The sequence below is a fragment of the Metopolophium dirhodum genome, chromosome 1, assembly GCF_019925205.1.
Source record: "Metopolophium dirhodum isolate CAU chromosome 1, ASM1992520v1, whole genome shotgun sequence".
Classification (NCBI taxonomy): domain Eukaryota; kingdom Metazoa; phylum Arthropoda; class Insecta; order Hemiptera; family Aphididae; genus Metopolophium; species Metopolophium dirhodum.
Genome location: NC_083560.1, coordinates 44646009 through 44664641, shown reverse-complemented (window position 1 = coordinate 44664641; position 18633 = coordinate 44646009). Strand labels below are relative to the sequence as shown.

Here is an 18633-nt window from a genome sequence, read left to right as displayed (position 1 = left end):
CTAATACAAGAAGTTCTAAATCCTAATTATATCTAATACGCTTTAATATTGTCTGTACTGTGTATTTATAATGTTAAACATTGTTAAACATTGTTTTAAATTAAATATTATTAGTAAGCAAAAATTAATGGTTGTTGGAGACTAAAGTTATATTGGGTTGATATACAACAGTATTAATTTATTTAAGTTTTAAACGAGCCCGGCACAATCATAAAAATTAGATAATAATAACAGTTGTTCATGAATAATGAATTGAAAACAAAGACAAACAATGTACAAAAAATCTAAAATACATATACAAGTATACAAGTATACAATTATATGATGTTTCTTTTTCTTTTTAAATTCTTACAATAATGTTATCTTCTTAAAATTACCTTCAAAGTTTAGTGTCATGATAAAACAGAACACCAACTAATTTTTACAAAAAGTGTTTTGCTCTTAAGATTATTCAAATACCATAAAAAAAACAATTTTACATTTATGCGTTTTCTGAGAGATAAAACCATTATTGCTCTGATATCCTCTTAATAATGTCATTTCAACATGTCCTTGAACTTAAACTATATATCAATATATTCCTTATAAGTCATAATGTATTTATATTATTTGTTCACAGTATTAACATGTGTCTATCAATATGTGATGAATAGAATTCAAGATGGCAACCAAATTGGCTGTAATACACTCACTCTGAAAAGTGGAATATTCTTTTACTTCCAATTATGTTTATAGCAATTTAATGCTAGACATAGTTTATCGGGAACATATTTGAGATATTGTAATCATCCTGATCCTATAGCAATTCTATACCAAGGAGAACCATTTTTATGTGCTAACTTTGTTCAATTTAAATGCCAATTAGGCCACAGCCTTGGCACATTAGCTGTGGGATTAAAGTTTGTTTGCCAAGGCTGAGGTATTTAGACTGTTCCAAGTTGACTTATAAAAACAACAGACCTTGTCACATCAGAGTTGTCACTATTTCAGAACAATAAGATTATATGAAATATAACCCCAAAAATAGATGGGTATTGAGATAAAATTATAACGTGATTTAACCAACTAATGAATAAAAATGTTGTTTGCAGTAATTAGATATTACAAATTAAATGCTTAAAAAAATATATTTCATTTTTTTAAATTAAAATTGATCTGTTTATTTTTTTTTTATTTGTCATATTTTAACAGCTCTTAAATAAATGATTTTTGTATTTATAATAATCTTGTATTGTGTTTTAATTTATAGTTGTTAAAATAAATTAGTGCATTTTCATTGTACGTATGTGATATCAAATATGTACGAGTATCTACCTATTTTTGCAAATTGTTTTGTTTATAAATTTAAAAAAGGTAGACAATTAATTGGCCACTGCTCTACTGTGCGCCTGCTCAATAGGTGTGGAGTGAGTCACTGTAATTTATGTGTTATATTTAAATTCTTATTGTAAAAAAAAAAACGATTTTAGCAGGGACAATCTATCTGCCAATATCGTGTAAATGAAATTGTTTTTTTATATACAATTAATGTTTAAAATGCATGCACACCTGCACCGAAAGCTTAGTTTTTGATTATGTTTGAAGCGTTAGAAAGTGCATGACGCTTAAAATAATTAAAACTAAATCGTTTCGTTCACAAAATATTGTTTTGTAGAATAGTCTGGTTGTTGCATAGATCCTTGCATTACATACCTTTGCCGTGATTGATGAACGCAGAGGCGTAAAAAAAAATTGTAGGTATGTGTGGATCGTGCGGGAAGGTGACATTAAATATAATACAAAACAATCGGACACATCTTCTGGATTTAAATATATCGATCCATTGAGTGATTTAACCAATTATTTTGATTAGAAGCAAAATTCTATGTATTTATGTACAAGCCACTTTTAATGTCACATATTCCAGACAATCATAATATTTTATATTCACAGTGTACTGATTATTTAATAGAAACTTATGTAGGTATATCTACATAAAGTGACTTTTTTTTTACCTACGTGAAAATGCATAATCTTTCCAAAAATATGGAATATATTTAATGTTATAAAAATTTTTGTCATGTTGCCATCATACCATAATAGTTTACCATGTGCATTAGGGCATACGCAGGTTGTCGATAAGGCACAAGTAGCGCCATAGACCTTAAACATAGTTGTATTTTGTCGTCAAGACTGGCTATATAACTGAGAGATATTTTACCACCGCTTGTAACGCTGTTGCTATACACTGTACTCATATGCGCAAATAGCCCTCCTAGTTATTCTATAGCCCCCCAAAACTTATTACATTAATTTAAAAGCATCATAAGGATAGACCTGATCTACAGCCCCTAAATTTCTAACACTATTTACGCCTGTGACTGTACTTTTCTTGTAGTATATTGGAAGGTCTGGGGGACTTGGGCAACTACGGCAATCGCTATATTTTGGCAATTGTCAATGCAATTTTTGATTGCAACCGGTGTTTGAATAAAAGAACGTCGTTCACGTTCATATTTAGTGAACGTACTGGTATTTTACAAATAGAACGTGAACGCGTTTATATATTTAATGAATTTTAACGACTATTTGTAGTTTTGCATGTCGTAAATTATCATTATATTATACTAACATAGATATTATTATTTTTTTTTTTATTCTTATCGTATTTTATTGTAAATATTTCTTTAAATTAAGATTTAATCTCAATAAAAGTACTATGTAGATTTCTACCTGCATATAAATCCTATAGGATACAGCCGTATATATTACATGATAATACCTATGTTATCATATTTCTACATATTATGCTACATAGGTATATTATATTTTATATTATAACGTTAGCAATAGGTTGGTAATGACCATAGAACTATAGACTAATGGACAGCGCATTTCACTCCGGCCTGCCATCAATGCACGAGAATCATATAAGAGAAAGAAAGAAGAAAGAACGAAGAGAGTAAAGAGAGAAAGAACATAAAGGCGGTAATCATTGACGTATAAAACTAATACCATATTTTCCCCACGTTCTCTTTTCTCTTTTACTCTATATCGTACCCGTGACCTCTCTCTCTAAGTGCTGTCCATTAGTTTATATGTCTATGGTAATGGATAGTCACTGTACGCCACTACTGAAGCGCGCTGTCCCCCGGTCGTAGCCGTCTGCGCAGCTATAGACAGTATACCGGTGGCTGGCTCTAACCAGCTATTACCACTGTCGATGTGCGGTGTATATATACAACCAAAGTCGTTTCGAACGACGTGAGGCGCTCGTAGTAGACGGCGTCAGACCAGCCGTACGGCAGACCTCTGGCTACAAACCAGAGTTAGTGTTCTTCATGACTAAGCTTCATCAATATATATTCAGCCATAATAATTGCTCCACTGTGCACTACGTGGTCGGTTACCGGCCGCGCACCGGAGCAGTCTTAACGTCCGTCTAACCACAAATCCGCCACACACCCAACATTTTTTTTTTATTTTTTACGCATTTTTTTTTTATTTTGTTTTGCAGCCGGATATCGATCACCCGAAAGTATATATTTTATTGTTACAACAATTAGGCACCGAATTCCACAAAAATAATTTAGTATAACAACAAAATTATTTGTAAATTTTCAATTTGATAAATTATGTCAACATTTGAACTTTAAAAGCTTATAAAAAAAATCTTGAATATGTATTTTTATGCTGATATTTTAACGATATGTGTGGTGCCTTATATTAAAATAGGAAGTATTTTGACTCAACGAATAAAATTTTAATGACATTCACAGAATAAAAAACTAAAAAAAATGAAAATTGAAAATGTCTATGAATAGTTCAAAACGATTCGAAATATTTTGAAAATGTTATCATGTACTTATAGAAAATGGTAAAATAAACAATTTATAAAATTGCATCTACCTTTAGTTAATAGTTTTTGAATGACAACAATCTTATAAAATTGCAACATGATAAATAGAGTGAAAAATTGAACTTACATAAAAATTTAATTACTATATTATAACTTCTGGTAAACATTTTTTTTATATAGTAAAAAAGCTTATTAAGGTTCTTGTAATAAATTTAAAAATCTTAGATTTAAAAAGAACAATTTAAGAATTTCTAATCAAAAAAGGTGGGTAAGTGGATGCAACGGGGGCAAGGGACGTCACCAATTTTTAATCTAAAAAAGGTGGGTAAGTGGATATCGCTCTGCTGTACAGTAGGTTACAAGTGGGTCACTGTAATGGATGGTGTTAAATTTGAATTCAATTATATAATATCATTGTATAAGAAAAACGATTCTGATATAGGAATAGATGAATAATAAATTTGCATTACTCAAATATTTAAAAAAAAAAATGGCATCACTGTTCTAATTCCAAAATAACAATTTTATGTAGTGTTGAAAATAATGATGCACCAAAAAGTAGCAGATGGAATGAATGTCGAAGGCAGAATTGGAGTCCATAAATTAATTTTGTCAAAATTAAAGTATGGGTATAATATATATGTTTAGTTGTGATATATTATTACAAAACATTAAATACGATCAGAAACTACAATTTAATTATTTGTTACACATTTTAATATGTGTTTCAAAAGTCTAAGTATAAAAATAACTATGTAAAAGTAAAAAATACTATGTAAAAAATACTAACAAAGTGATATAAGTACTTAAAGTTTAGTTGTAAGACCATTTTATATTATAATGTGTTAAATAATAAGAATATTTACTTGAAATGAAATGTAGTGGTATTAGAATAGGTAAACCCTTTAAGTGTTTTCATTGAAATAAAACTTGTGTTTGTATAAACTATAATAATACATTAAATAGCAAGCCATAGGTCAAATATTAAAATTCAAAAGAAAACTACTTTTTTATTAGGCCATAAAAGTTTGAATTACGTTAAACAAATTATTTTTAAAAGTAGTTTAAATAGTTATGGTATTTCATCTAAGTTTATTTCTAATTCTAGATATATCTTCAAAAATATATTTATTTTTTATAAATACATCAATACAAGTATAAAATTATATGACTGGTATACTAAAATAACTATATAAAATAAATCAATAAATTTAAACAAGCTTACATTAAAAAGTGGGATTTTTAATAAATTAACAAATATTTAAAGTATATCTATATTGTAACAACTGTAACATCCGTATAATAAGGTATACTCAACTAAGTAATATAGTATAAAATATCAAAGTAAATGCTTTAACACTTATTTAAAATTTTAAATTCTCAAAATATTGAATATTGATCAAATTATTTAATCTTGATAATTATATAAAACTTAAACAACATGGCAGTGTGGAGTATAAAACTAAATTGTATTTTAATTATTTTGGTAAAGTTGTCAAGCATAATAATATTATATTAGGTTGGTTTAAAGTTTATAATAAATTCTAACCAGTTTCAAATAACTGAGAATTATCAACATCAATAACATTTAAAATTCTTGAAAGTGATTTCTATTCCGTGTCTACAAATATTTGCCATTTATGCCTGGTATAAAACATCATGGCATAATGGGCAGTTGTCCTAAAACAGAAAAAAAATTATATAAAATAGCAAATTAAATTATACACAATTAAGTTAATAAAACCATTTTTATATGAATGAAATTCGTAATTAATAAACTAAACAAATGTTTCCCAAACTTTTTATCATTATGGTACATAATTAGTAGTTCTTATCAGCCGCATTATACTTTAGATGAACATTGTCTATATTCTGAAACCAAGTACTTAAGGAGTTTAGAACTGGAAAATGTATCAATTTTTAACAGCATATCTTTAAAATTTCACGGTATTAATTTAATGTAAAACTGTCAAGGCCTTCCCTAAGTTCTAGAATTATGTTTTTGCCCAAAAACTTACTCATAAGTAATAACCTAAAAAAAGCCTTTGTTAAAGAACAAGTTATAACAATAAGCAACTATAATGAGCAAATGGTGAGCCTTTGGTAGTGTAGAATATTTTTAGTATCAAAACCATTAAAATAATAGGGAAACAGTGGCGGATTTTCAAAATATTTCTGTGGGAGTCCTAAAAATTAATATGTACTTCAAATGTGTTATTTTTATTTTTATAAAATTATATAATTAATTATATATGTATATATCAGTGTCTGTGGGGGGTCCAGACCCCTGGACCCCACCCTGTAAATCCACCACTTATGAGAATTATTTTTTCTAAACTATAAACTAATATAAAATCAATTATGTCTTAAGTAAGATAAATTCCTTCAATGTAATAATAATAGTTTTATAATAATTAATTAATCGACCATTTCATTTTAAAAGTCGAAAAAATTACGGTTTTTTTTCATGACGCTTAAAGCCTTAGGAAAATAGTTAAAATAAAATAAATATTTCATGATCCCTAGTTTGAGAAGCGTTGGACTAGTAGACTAGACTTTTATACTACTGTATTTCCAATCTTATAGACTATTTAAATACAAATATTCGAGTAAAATTATTCAAATACTTATCAAGTAAGTATTCAGATACGTTAATTAATTACTTATGAAAGAAGTGCTTGAACATAAAATGTTGTTTTTAATACTTTCTCAAAGTATCAGTGTTTAAAATCAGATACAAATCTTGTCTGTTTGGACATAATTTAATTTATTAAATCTTATTAAGTTTATTTTACGCTATTTTCTACATAGCTTAAGGTTGACTCATTTTATATTATAATTAAGTTTAAATAAAAAAAAACTATTAAATAATTATTTACCTTTAAATTAAGCCATTTACGCAGACATATACTATGAAAATAATGGTTGCAATTAGTAATTTTTGCTGAATCCATATTATGTCGACATATAGAACAAATATCATCAAATTCAGACAGTTGAACATTTGTTGCATCAGCTAATGATTCAACTCTTCTTATAGCTAAACGACGTCTAATTAATACTCTCCATCCATCCCTAATGCTACGCCATATGGCGTAATATGCATGTAAACACATCAAGGGTAGACTAGCTATACTGGCAGACTCAAAAGCCAGATTATAAATTCCATTCAGAAAAATACTGGTGCTCAAACAGAAATTTGCCTAAATAGAAAAATGTTAACATTAAAGTAACAAAATAATTTAAAGGGATTATAAAATTACCACATCACCAGATGATTTGATATAAAATTCATAATCGTCCAATTTTTCCCAAATTGTTTTGTGATAGCCATCAATCATATATAATGAATATACACCTAACGTTACCAACATTCTGACAATAAATTGTAAATTGATACAAGAAATTTCTAGTTTCCAATTATTAAGAAAATTGTAATACCACAAGTATCTCAACACGTTAATTGAAAACATTATAAGAAATCCGCTAACTAAAAGACCTCTTAAATGCCTAAACAGTTTAATAAAATTTATTTAAAAATATAAGTAATAATTAATAATATTTAACACCTTACCTATTAATTGACTTATTACGATTAACACTCAAAGAGCTTAATAATGGATCAATCATTGAACCATGGATATAAAACATTAGGAAATCACAAGTTATACTAATATTTATACAGAGTTGTACAAAGCGCTCATCTGGCTCTAAGGCAGTTAATCCGGTTTGTAAAGCTAGTACAAAAAATAATATTGCAGAACGTTGTCGAATGTTCATCTGCTCTACATTTTCAGTTAGCACCTAAATAAATAAAATATTAAAAACATCTGAAAATTTAAATTTATTTTTAGCATCTTAGTTCTTAGCCATCTTACCCATCGGAAGAATGCTATTATGAAATGGCAAAAGTATGAAACAAAACTTGTCATTCCCAAAACTGCTGTAGATGTGTCGGATCCTTTAATTAACAAATACTTCATAGATCCAAACAAAGTTTCATGTTTTATTTCCTTATTTAACAGGGATAATATAAATAGATCCAATAATCGTATAGCCCAAAATAATCTTAAGACACTTGGCATGTTGAGACGTGACCATTCCATTACAACAAAATCATAAATACTGGGACAAAATGCATAATTTATCAAATATTAAATAATAGGTATAAATAATCTACATTGAATATATTAAAGTTATAATTATTAGTGGGCATTTAAATAATCATAAAAATAATGTATAGATTGGCCTTACTTTATGGTCGCTCGGATATGCTTATATCCGTAATAAATTAATTTCATTATTGTAAGTATATTTAACCAACATGTTTTCGGCACAATAAACAATGGCAACAATGATAATAACAACATGGTTAATGTATTTGAATGTGTAGCTGTGATCAATGCCATTAAAGTGGGAATAATAAAACTAATGTAAACAACCTGAAAAATTAAATATATTATTTCTATTTGGGATGAAAGTTAATTGAATTGGATTTACTTTATGGATTGAATGATTTGTAGCACAGACTTGTAAAAAGTTAAATACTAGTGATAGACCAAACTGTAGCATTAAATTACAGAATAACAAGCATAAGAAATTCACGATTTTTAATTGTGTAAAAAACCGTATAATTACATCTACATCCCATGTTATAACTTTGTTCATTATGTCCATATTGAAGTTAACATATTGCTTGGATATGACATTCAGTGTTTGCATGTTTACCCAACAAGATAAAATTACAACACAGATAGGAGCAACATGTAAATACACTTTATACAAGTGCCGTGCAGGTAGAACAAATATGCATAACAATAAACAAAAAACTAGAAAAAAAATGAAAACTGAATTATTAGCTGATCATGTAATATTATTTTTCTTTGATAATTTATTGAACTTACCTAAACACGTTGCTATTATTTTGATAAACAAATAAAATAATAGAAGTATCGGCACAATATACTGTACGGGATCACCATTCTCAAATTTATTGTGTATACTATTTCCAAAGGTATTATATAAAGTAATTATCACACCATCAATATCTTGAAACCCAAAACTAATATTGAAGATTTTGTCTATAATAAATAGAGGTGGAGTTCTCAAAAAAACACAGAGGCTCATGATGGTACTCATATTAAATGTTTAAATTTTAACGGCAACAAAACCTGAAAATAATAAATTACAAAAACTATGAATATTTTGTAATTTGTTCATATTATTATCATATCATATCAGTAAAAATAATATGTAAATACATACTTGAAGGACACTGAGGAGGAGAGATTAACATTCAACAACCACAGGTACAGCCAACCATGGCACTAAATTATTCGATTATAACATACGAATGCCTAGCTTATGATACTATAATATTGATTGTTGATGATGGATTTTGATTAGGTACTCTGTTCACTAGATCACAAGGTCCATGCACGTGGTTCTAGACTTGTTCCTTCTGGTGTAGTTGTAATAACCCTAGAAATAATATAGAACATTAGAACGAGGGAAGTAGGACCGCCGAAAAGGTACTTACCGTACAGTTCAACAACCGAATGTGTCCACCAGTTGCAGGTCACTACTCGCTCCAGTCCGTCGATATCATATTATGGACATCACGTTTCTCGATATTCGCTGAACGTACGCATTTCGGCCCACATAACTGATAGAGAAACGACGGTTCTCGGAAGCATCCGAGCGATAAAGAAATGAACATACTTTACGCAATTATGTGGAAAGTGACGCAATGCTAGGCATTTTCGAATAACGATGGCATCAGCCGTGTTGCCCAACAGACGTCTTGTAATACAACAACAACAACGTCCATTGGGTTTTTTTTTTTTTTTTTTAAATACATACGGTCTGACCTATGAACCTCTTATACCATGAACTGAGATAGTTTTTAACTAATTCGAAGGAACATGAAAATATATTATTGTCCGCGGTGTACTGTGGAACGGCCGGAGAATTAGTGTTACCTAGATAACAAGAGACGTACATGATAACGGCAATCAGACATTACAATATGTTCATAACAATATGTGTATAATATATATACTAATATTATAAAGATGAATGATTTGTTTGTTTGTAACGAATAATAAGCTCGAACACTATTGGACCGATTTTTAAAAAAAAATCTTTCACCCATAGAAAGCTACATTCTTTGTGAATGTCGTAGGCTTAAATTTGGTCCGTTAAAGTTAATAAATAATATAAGTTATTGTTGATAATTAAAATAAACGTGTAAAATGTATAATATACAGCACTTCGCGGCGGCCGGTGGGTTTCAAACTACCTGTAACCTAACATTTTTTTCGGGGTGTATGAATTGTTCCGAGAAGTAAAATTCGACAATCTATATAAATACACGTATATAATATTTATATATTTTTTTTGTTTTATATAATCTGTGCGGTGTTAGTGTACGAACACCTCCATAACGGTTCGACCGATTTTAATGGAATTTTTTTTTTTGTATATTTGGTAGGTATGAGAATGGGTCGTAAATTATTTTTCACCCTCCTATCACCACCAGGCGAGGTGCTCAAATTGGGATTTTGAGATTTACGGTGGAAATTTTTGTTTATGAATGGTTGTTATTGGTTATAGAAGAAATAAATAAATATTAATAAATTAGTATAGGTATTTTTTTATTTCGTAGCCATTGGTTAACAAGGCAGATCAGGTGCAAGCATAATGCATCAAATTTTCACACATTGCCTACTTGATATGCTGTAGCACATGGCACATTGTCCGCGATCCGACGTAGTCGGATTGCCTACCGGGAAGGCTGAGTTGCACCCAAAAGAAACAGTCGCAATTTTTTTACTGGCGACAAAGTGATCGGGAAAAGCTAGTATAATATATTATTATGTCCATATTATGGATATGAATGCGTCGCTACAGCTTCGTAAGACTTGGTGTATCTTCAACACAATACTTATGTAACTTCTTCTAGGTAGTTCCGTTCTGTGGTTCTGTATACGATTTATAAGATGTAGGTATGTGATGCCACAAAGTAGTCTAACCTCATTAGCACGGTTGTAGATATATATATATTATGTTTATCTATAACCGGGCACATCAATCATTACCTCCATGACTTCATTCTGAAATCACTGATATGTGAATATTTATAAATCCACCTTGGTGAATATGTTACGGACATCTACAAGTGGTCCACAACAGTTGCAAACAATGTAAACTTCAATCAGTTGAATGCATAGACTTAATCATACTGAATATCCTGGACCAAAATATATTTGGTACCTATATAGTATATATCTATGTATACCTTAAATCTTACCGAATATCGAATATAGATTATCGTCACCTAACCACAGTGGTCACTGTCACTCCACTATCGTTATTAACGCAGGTCAATATGTATATTTTTAACCCCGATCTTTGGTTATATTATATAATACAGACATAATACAATATAATAATATAGGTAGGTATTTATGTAATTATACAGTGGTCAAGTGTCAAGCTACTATAAATAAAATATATAAATATGCAAAGGGCAATGAGTGATAAACTGTGCCCTGTTTCCGCGGACACCCGGTATACATATCTTATATTATAATCGTAAAATATGTATCATATGTCTTAAGGAAATAAAAGATTTGTCCCGCACTTGCTGTACGATATTATAAATGACGATATAATATAATCACTCTGTATATAGATTGTTTTACGCTGTATACACGCCACAACATGACACTGAATGTCACTAAGTGGTGGAAGGGTGGGGGGACTCATAACAGTCGCTGACGTCAGTCAGCATGTACGAAACTGGTTCCTCCTCTGGTAGCATGGAGTATAACTATACCTACTCGATTAGGTTATAGGTCGCATTGATATAAGTTTATATTATATTAGTTGCATTAAACTTATGGATGTGGCATCGGGCGTTGTATCAATATAATTTTTCAAGTTTTATAGGTACATTTTTGAATGACAACACACAGTTTTAATTTCATATTCCAAAGCAGAATATCATTCTGTGTATTTCGATACATAAAAATCGAATTTAGGACGAACAGTTAATGAGTTATAAGTATTTAAATTTTAAATGATCAGAGCAGTGAACCAACATTTTGCGGAATAACCACGTACCCCTAATCCGCTCATCTAATCTTTAAATTCTCATAACTCATAATCGACTCGTCCTAAACTTAATTTTTACGTATCGATATACTCAGAAAAATGTTCTGCTTTTGAAGATGAAATTAAAACTGTATGACGTATGCTGTCATTCCAAAAAAGCTAAGATTGGCAAGGCCGCAAGGGGATTGCAAACGAGCGATTATTTAAACCAAAATGTACCAAGCTTTTGTCAATCATACCGATGAACCTGATAACGCGATAAGACTTCTGAAAACTGATTTGAATTCGTTAATATGTCTACTTGAGATCGAACAAGCCACTTTTTTTTAATTTTGTTCCTTAACTCCTATACATTTTTTTTGAATATTTAAAGTTTACGAAATTTTAAATGTTGATTATTCGAAAATTAAATTAAATATCTTAAAATATGGCCTGGTTGATCTCAAGTAGACTGCATATTAACGAATTCAAATCAGTTTTCAGAAGTCTTATCGCGTTATGAGGTCCATCGGTAGGATTGAAAAAAAGCACATACAAATGAGCATATTAAATTGTTTACCGTTCACGCACACAAATCATAACTTGTACGTGCGCGTGCGGGAGCGCTCCACCATTTTATTTACACACAGTCCACGCTAACGCCGGGCCCAAAGTGAATCCGGCGAGTGCGTGCGATATCTATTCTGGCCATACTGTTCCAATTGCGTCCGATGCGTCGAAAAACAAAACAGCTTGAATTTCACCGCATCGGACGCGATTGGAACAGCATGGTCAGTATAGAAATCTCACGCACTCGCCGGATTTACTTTGGACACGGCGTAATGATCGTATTTTAATACGCACACATTTTCACGCACATGTAAACAATTTGGAAATTGCCTATTTTGAACTCCTTAAAAATTGTCCGTTTGCAATCTCCTTAATGAAAATAAAAAATAAAATAAATTAACTCAGGTTAAGTCAAGAGGACACAAACTCGATGATTTAAAAGTTAACAGTTAACAAATCATAAATTTAACTCGATAAGTTAAGATTTAATAATATTAACTTTACTCTGCAGTTTAAAAAAAGTTTATCTAACTATAATTAGGTACGCGTCATAAAAAGTGACTGCGTTCATTTTAATTTCTTAAATCATAATAGTTAAACAATTTTATTGAATTTTCAACATTATGTACAGTGTATGTACCTATTTTACTTTACGTGATTATTAAATATTTAGACTATACCAACACATCCCAATTATTAATAATTTAATAAATACTAATCTTTTTATATCAAATAGCAATTTAAGGTTATATAATTTTATGCCTATCTAATCTACAAAAATACATATATATATTTACAAAATTATTTTATCAAGAAAAATTACAGAAACTTTTGTATTATTTTAGGATTGGATTATGCTTATTTTTATTTTAGTAGGTATTAATATTTACGTCAAGAACTGGAACCTTTTGAATTTATCGGTATCGATTCCGGTACTGGTTCTCCAAAAATAAAATAACTGTTCCTGTTTGGTTTTAGTTTTTTAATTAAAAAAAAAATAAAGTTATCGGTTTCAATTAATTTCGGTACTGGTTCCAAATAATTTAGGCACCGAAAAGTATAGTAATTGTAAATACCTATCTGGAATGTGGGTTGTATTAATAGAATGTGGAATATTAGAAAACTCATTTGATCATACATAGTTTATAGTAGCCAGTAGGTACACAAAACAGTAATACCATTAAATTATAAAAAATAAAATAATTTAATTGTTGAACCTAAAAGAACCTATTTAATTTAAAAATACTGGTACCTTATATTTATTAAAGTAAAGGATTCGGTTCCAGTGCTTAATATTTTTAAGTTTCCAGTTCCAGGACCGGTTCTCCTAGGTTCGGTTCCAGTACCTGATTTATTTATATACCATAAAAACGAAAAATTTTTAAAATGTTTAATTTCATGGATTAATTTTAAATAAACTAAGCAAGTGAGGAAAGTTGAGTTATTTTAACTGTTATTTGAAATAGTTAAGATCACAAGTTGATTAGAAAATTAATTAACTAGTAAAGTTAATGCTCACCTTTGCAAAGTAAATACTTAAAAAATGTTACGAATACAAAATATTTAAAAGTATAATTTTTTTAATAAAATGTTGGTTTGTAACAACTTGAAATCATGTAAGAAAAATATTTTCAAAAACGTTAATACTTTTTGAAATTATGAGTGTACGTAAATGGATCACACTGTATAATATATATTGCTTATGTACTTAGTAATTTGTATAATAATTTATTGTATTATATTGTAGAATTAGATTTGTACTTACATATTATTATTCTGTATTTATTTTTTTTATAACAAATATTTAATTTTTTTTAAGAGATATTATGTTATATGAATATCATGATAGGTACCTATTATGCTTATATTCATACACCTTTTTGTGTATAAATATTATCAAATGTCCAAAGTTTAGACTCTAAACCAGGGGTCTCCAACCTACAGCCCATGGTCTAAGTCCGACCTGCTAAGCTAATTGATGTTTTGAAAATATATTTGATATATTAATTTCTAAAATTAATTATTATAAATCTTTAATTACCTATCGATCTCTATCTAAAAATGTTCAGCACAGAATAACAAAGGGATTATCAAAATCGTTTCAAGTCACCCAGTACCTATGTACCCAAGTAAAGGTATGGACTATTTTAAATTGTGGTAAAAACTTGAAGCTTGAAAGTTCGACTAACGTTATTGAAATGCTTATCGGTTGGTTTTATTTACCTGAATAAACTGAATTTTTCTCAAAAAATTTAAAACTCTACAATAACTGTAAATTTTGGCTACATCTTTCTTTCAAATTTTGGAATAATAAGCACATCAATCTTCAACTATTTCAAATATTTCTGGTAATAAGTATAGTTGTGAGGTCAAAACCTCAAAAGTAAAAAATCATGACAAATTAAAATCGGATAAATAGAAGTACCTAGAGGTATGTTAATTATTTGCCAGCTTATTGGCGATATTAATTGTCGCGTATTTTCATAGGTAAGTACAAAAATAATTACGAGCGTGTTTATGATGACTTGACGTACGTTTGTACTACGTGTACTATAGAATGTAGTCGCTTCGTAGTACGACCGCAGTCGGGCGATAAGGATTCCACACTCACTGTAATAATAATTTACGACTAATTAGGCCAGGGCGTATAATTCTACTGCGTTTTCCGTCGAATTAAAAATGTATATTTTTCGGATGAAAACGTGGCGTACTACATCCGTCATGTATAGCTGTACCAATACATTTTTAATTCAACGGACACCGTGCGGAATAAACACAACATAATTGTATTATGTTTGTGTGAGACAATTGACAATTTCCTTACTTATTAATTGATATTGTAAAATAATATCAACATATCCATCAATAGGTATTTATTTGATAAAAAAAAGTTATGGATGATTTAAATGTATGCGAGGGTAATGCGCAAATGGTATGTGAGGTATTTTAAGGATATTTTATAATTAATTAAATAGAAAATATACGTTAATCTTAAGAATTAGTGAAGAAAATATATGGCATGAAACATGGTTTCATACTTCAAGTAATATGGCTTATTATTGAAGAAGTTAACAGTAAAAATACCTATTATACAAGAAGTCCGATTTTTGATATTTTTATTAATTAATTAAATAATTAATCGATAAAAAATAAAATAAATCTTGTTAATTTACCATGCGATATTGGACGTTTGAATATGAAATTTTGCACAAAACATGGAATATTATGAGTACCTAATGTTTTTTATAATAATAATTATTATAATATTACACTATCGTAATTATAAGTAACAACCTAACTTATCGATAGAAAAACGATACACAGATAATTTTTGATCATTTTAATGATTAGAAATACACTATTGATATTATATTATAATATATACACAATATTATTATATTATATATAAATCCATTACACATAAAAAATTAATATTCGATCTCATCCTACACTGTAGCACTCTGATGGCCACTACTATGAACATTATTTAGCTGAGAGTCGTCGTCATCAATAACGGGTTTTAAGGTCGGAACTATCATGCCTGACTCGTTTTGCTCGACCGGCTTCGGGGACGGATGGTCAGAAGCGTCGGACAGGCTGTCGCTTTCGACGACCACTGGTTGAGAACCCACGGTCGAGCTGCGGTCGTCCAGCGCCTGTAGAGGGTACTGTTTGGACGTCGCGCTCGCGGCCGACTCGTCAAAGTGCACGCACGGCTTTTCGGGCTCGACCGCCGTGTCATCGTATTCAAGAAAGTCAACGACGTCATGTGGCTTGTCGTCGGTGTCGTCTGGCTTGTCGTTGGTGTCGTCTGGCTTGTAGTCTGGCTTGTCGTCTGGCTTGTCGTCTGGCTTGTCGTCTGGCTTGTCGTCTAGCTTGTCGTCTGGCTTGTCGTCTGGCTTGTCGTCTGGCTTGTCGTCTGGCTTGTCGTCTGGCTTGTCGTCTGGCTTGTCGTCTGGTTTGTAGTCGGTGTCATCTGGCTTATCGTCGGTGTCGTCTGGCTTGTCATCGGGGTCGGGTAGCTTGTCAGCAGTAACGCACTGCCGGCCGTTTAGATTGTCATCGGTGTCGTGCGGCATGTCGGCAGTGGCACACCGACGGCTACTTCGACCGTCGTTCTGTGACGGCGGCCGCACGTCGACAGCACGGTCGATCCGGAGAATCCGCGCCGCCGCCGGTCCCGGTCGAATGGGCACGGGCAGCCTGGAACCAGCGTACAGGTCCACCGGCCTGTCCTGTCTCACGGGTGGTTTGACCTGGCACAAACAGGGCACCGGTATCTTGAACAGCGTCGGCCAGTTGGACTTCGCGACATTCTGGTCCCGGGACCCCAACCTCAGCGGGGACAATCGGCCGCCGTTCTGGGTCCCCCAGATCGTCGAACGTCCGCTTCTGTTCCGGCGCGGCGGATCACCGTTCCCAGCGGCGGCGTTGCAGTTTTCGGTTCCGGCGATGCAGTTATCGCTTCCCGCGGTGCAGTTATCGCTTCCGGCGCCAAACCTCGCCTCATAATTACACCGACCAACGCCGTGCAGACAACACGACAGTTGCGACGTGGATGGCCGCTGACTGACCGACTTCTGCCGACTTGTCGGTCCGATTTTTGTTGTCTTTGGTCGGGCTGCGTACGGCGTGGTGATAGATTGACGCTGGATGCGAGGCTCTGAAAATGTGACGTGTACAACATGATATTATACCGATGAGACTATATAATATAAGGAAAAATGACTAATAATATTATAAAGTAGGTACTTGTGCTGCGAGCACTAACGAAGTTCGTCTGTTTTGGAGACGTATTCACGGAGGACCCGTTATGATCTTCGGCTGCGCGTGTCTCGGCAAAACTGGTACAATCGGAGTTGAGTCTCGGGTCGACAACGATTTCTACGCGTCCGACGTATATTGTGCAGTTCGTCACTTGAATAGCTCGTTCGGTTGATTCCGGACAGTTTTCATTTTCGTAAATCGACATTTTTACGACCTGTTACGCAATAATAACATAGTCTATTTTAAATCAGTGCTAGTAGCAATAATATAGTTTTTGAGTAGGTACACACCTATCTATATTTGGTATAAATTATAAATATTTAATAATAATATAACAATTTTGAATTGAAGTGTTTGGCTTGTCGTGAGGAACCAAAACACATACGTGTGATACAATATATTTAGCCAACACATATTATAACGGTAAAATAATTAAATAATCATAGGAGAATGAAAATATTTTATTGCCTAGATTAGTATTACTTTAGCAATATAATATTAATTATTAGTACTCGTAAATACTTAATTTAAATCTCAACAAATTAATTGCCACGTCAATTCGAAACTCATGATTTCCCAATCGTGCCATGTATATTATAAACCCAAGAAAATCCAAAAATTAAAATGTTTTAATACATATTTCTCCTTGTGGACATATTTAAATCCCGATTATTTAATTATATAGGTACCTACATAATATATTGTATATATAATATAATCAATGCTATAACATAATGTTATATGTTGAAATATACAATTAATATTAGTAGCCAACCTTGACACGTGTTTACAATTTAGTATCTAGTTATACGAGTATACGACTCACTCTCTTTACGGATGTAACATGACATCGATTGTGGATATATATAGGGGCCTTTGAAGTATGTAATACTCACTTGCACAGGCGCCGTCGTACAGTGCGTATACGGTGTGTGTGTAATGTCACAGTTAAATAGTCCAGTTGTATGTTATTATATATTATACTTATATATAATCATACTGTCGTGTTATTATTTGTTTATACTAATACTAAAGTCATTAGTCCGTCAAGCGTCACTTTCAACATTATAGATTATAACAATAATGGCTGATCGTATGAAATTGCATTCCCGGTTAGGGTATTCACTAAGCCCCCTCTGCAATTTATTTATAGCTAGACCCATCCACCCACGAAGTCTCTTAAACCATGCCTGCAGGTTGACATGTTGTAATTACAAAATTCATGTGCAATCGTGTAGTAATTTTTCATATTAAAAAAGTAATAATCGTCCATTATCCATGGATTTTATAATCCGTAAAGGGGGATTGTTGATGAACTTTTGGGCCCTCCCTGGCTCTGCTACTGCAATGGTGTTTAGGAA

General features: G+C 31.4%; 2 protein-coding genes across 3 annotated transcripts; both read right to left on the bottom strand.

Moving 5' to 3' along the window:
* Window positions 1-5081: 5081 nt before the first annotated feature.
* Window positions 5082-9795, bottom strand: LOC132935446 (protein TRC8 homolog). Of its 2 annotated transcripts, none has more exons than XM_061001996.1 (10): window positions 9378-9795; window positions 9104-9319; window positions 8743-9009; window positions 8339-8667; window positions 8093-8280; window positions 7717-7963; window positions 7413-7642; window positions 7102-7348; window positions 6718-7041; window positions 5082-5518 (listed from the first exon to the last, which is right to left on the bottom strand). In XM_061001996.1, the coding sequence occupies exons 3-10, from the start codon at window positions 8975-8977 to the stop codon at window positions 5477-5479; spliced, it is 1842 nt and encodes a 613-aa protein (XP_060857979.1). In that variant the 5' UTR covers window positions 8978-9009; window positions 9104-9319; window positions 9378-9795; the 3' UTR covers window positions 5082-5476. The 2 variants fall into 2 exon arrangements, with proteins under 2 accessions (XP_060857979.1, XP_060857980.1); XM_061001997.1 differs by having other exon boundaries at window positions 8477-8667.
* Window positions 9796-15951: 6156 nt separating this feature from the next.
* LOC132939346 (cell surface glycoprotein 1-like) lies at window positions 15952-17477 on the bottom strand. The gene is made up of 3 exons (XM_061006453.1): window positions 17258-17477; window positions 16640-17168; window positions 15952-16552 (listed from the first exon to the last, which is right to left on the bottom strand). Exons 1-3 carry the CDS (start codon window positions 17475-17477, stop codon window positions 15952-15954), a joined length of 1350 nt encoding a protein of 449 aa, XP_060862436.1.
* Between the last annotated feature and the right edge of the window lie 1156 nt (window positions 17478-18633).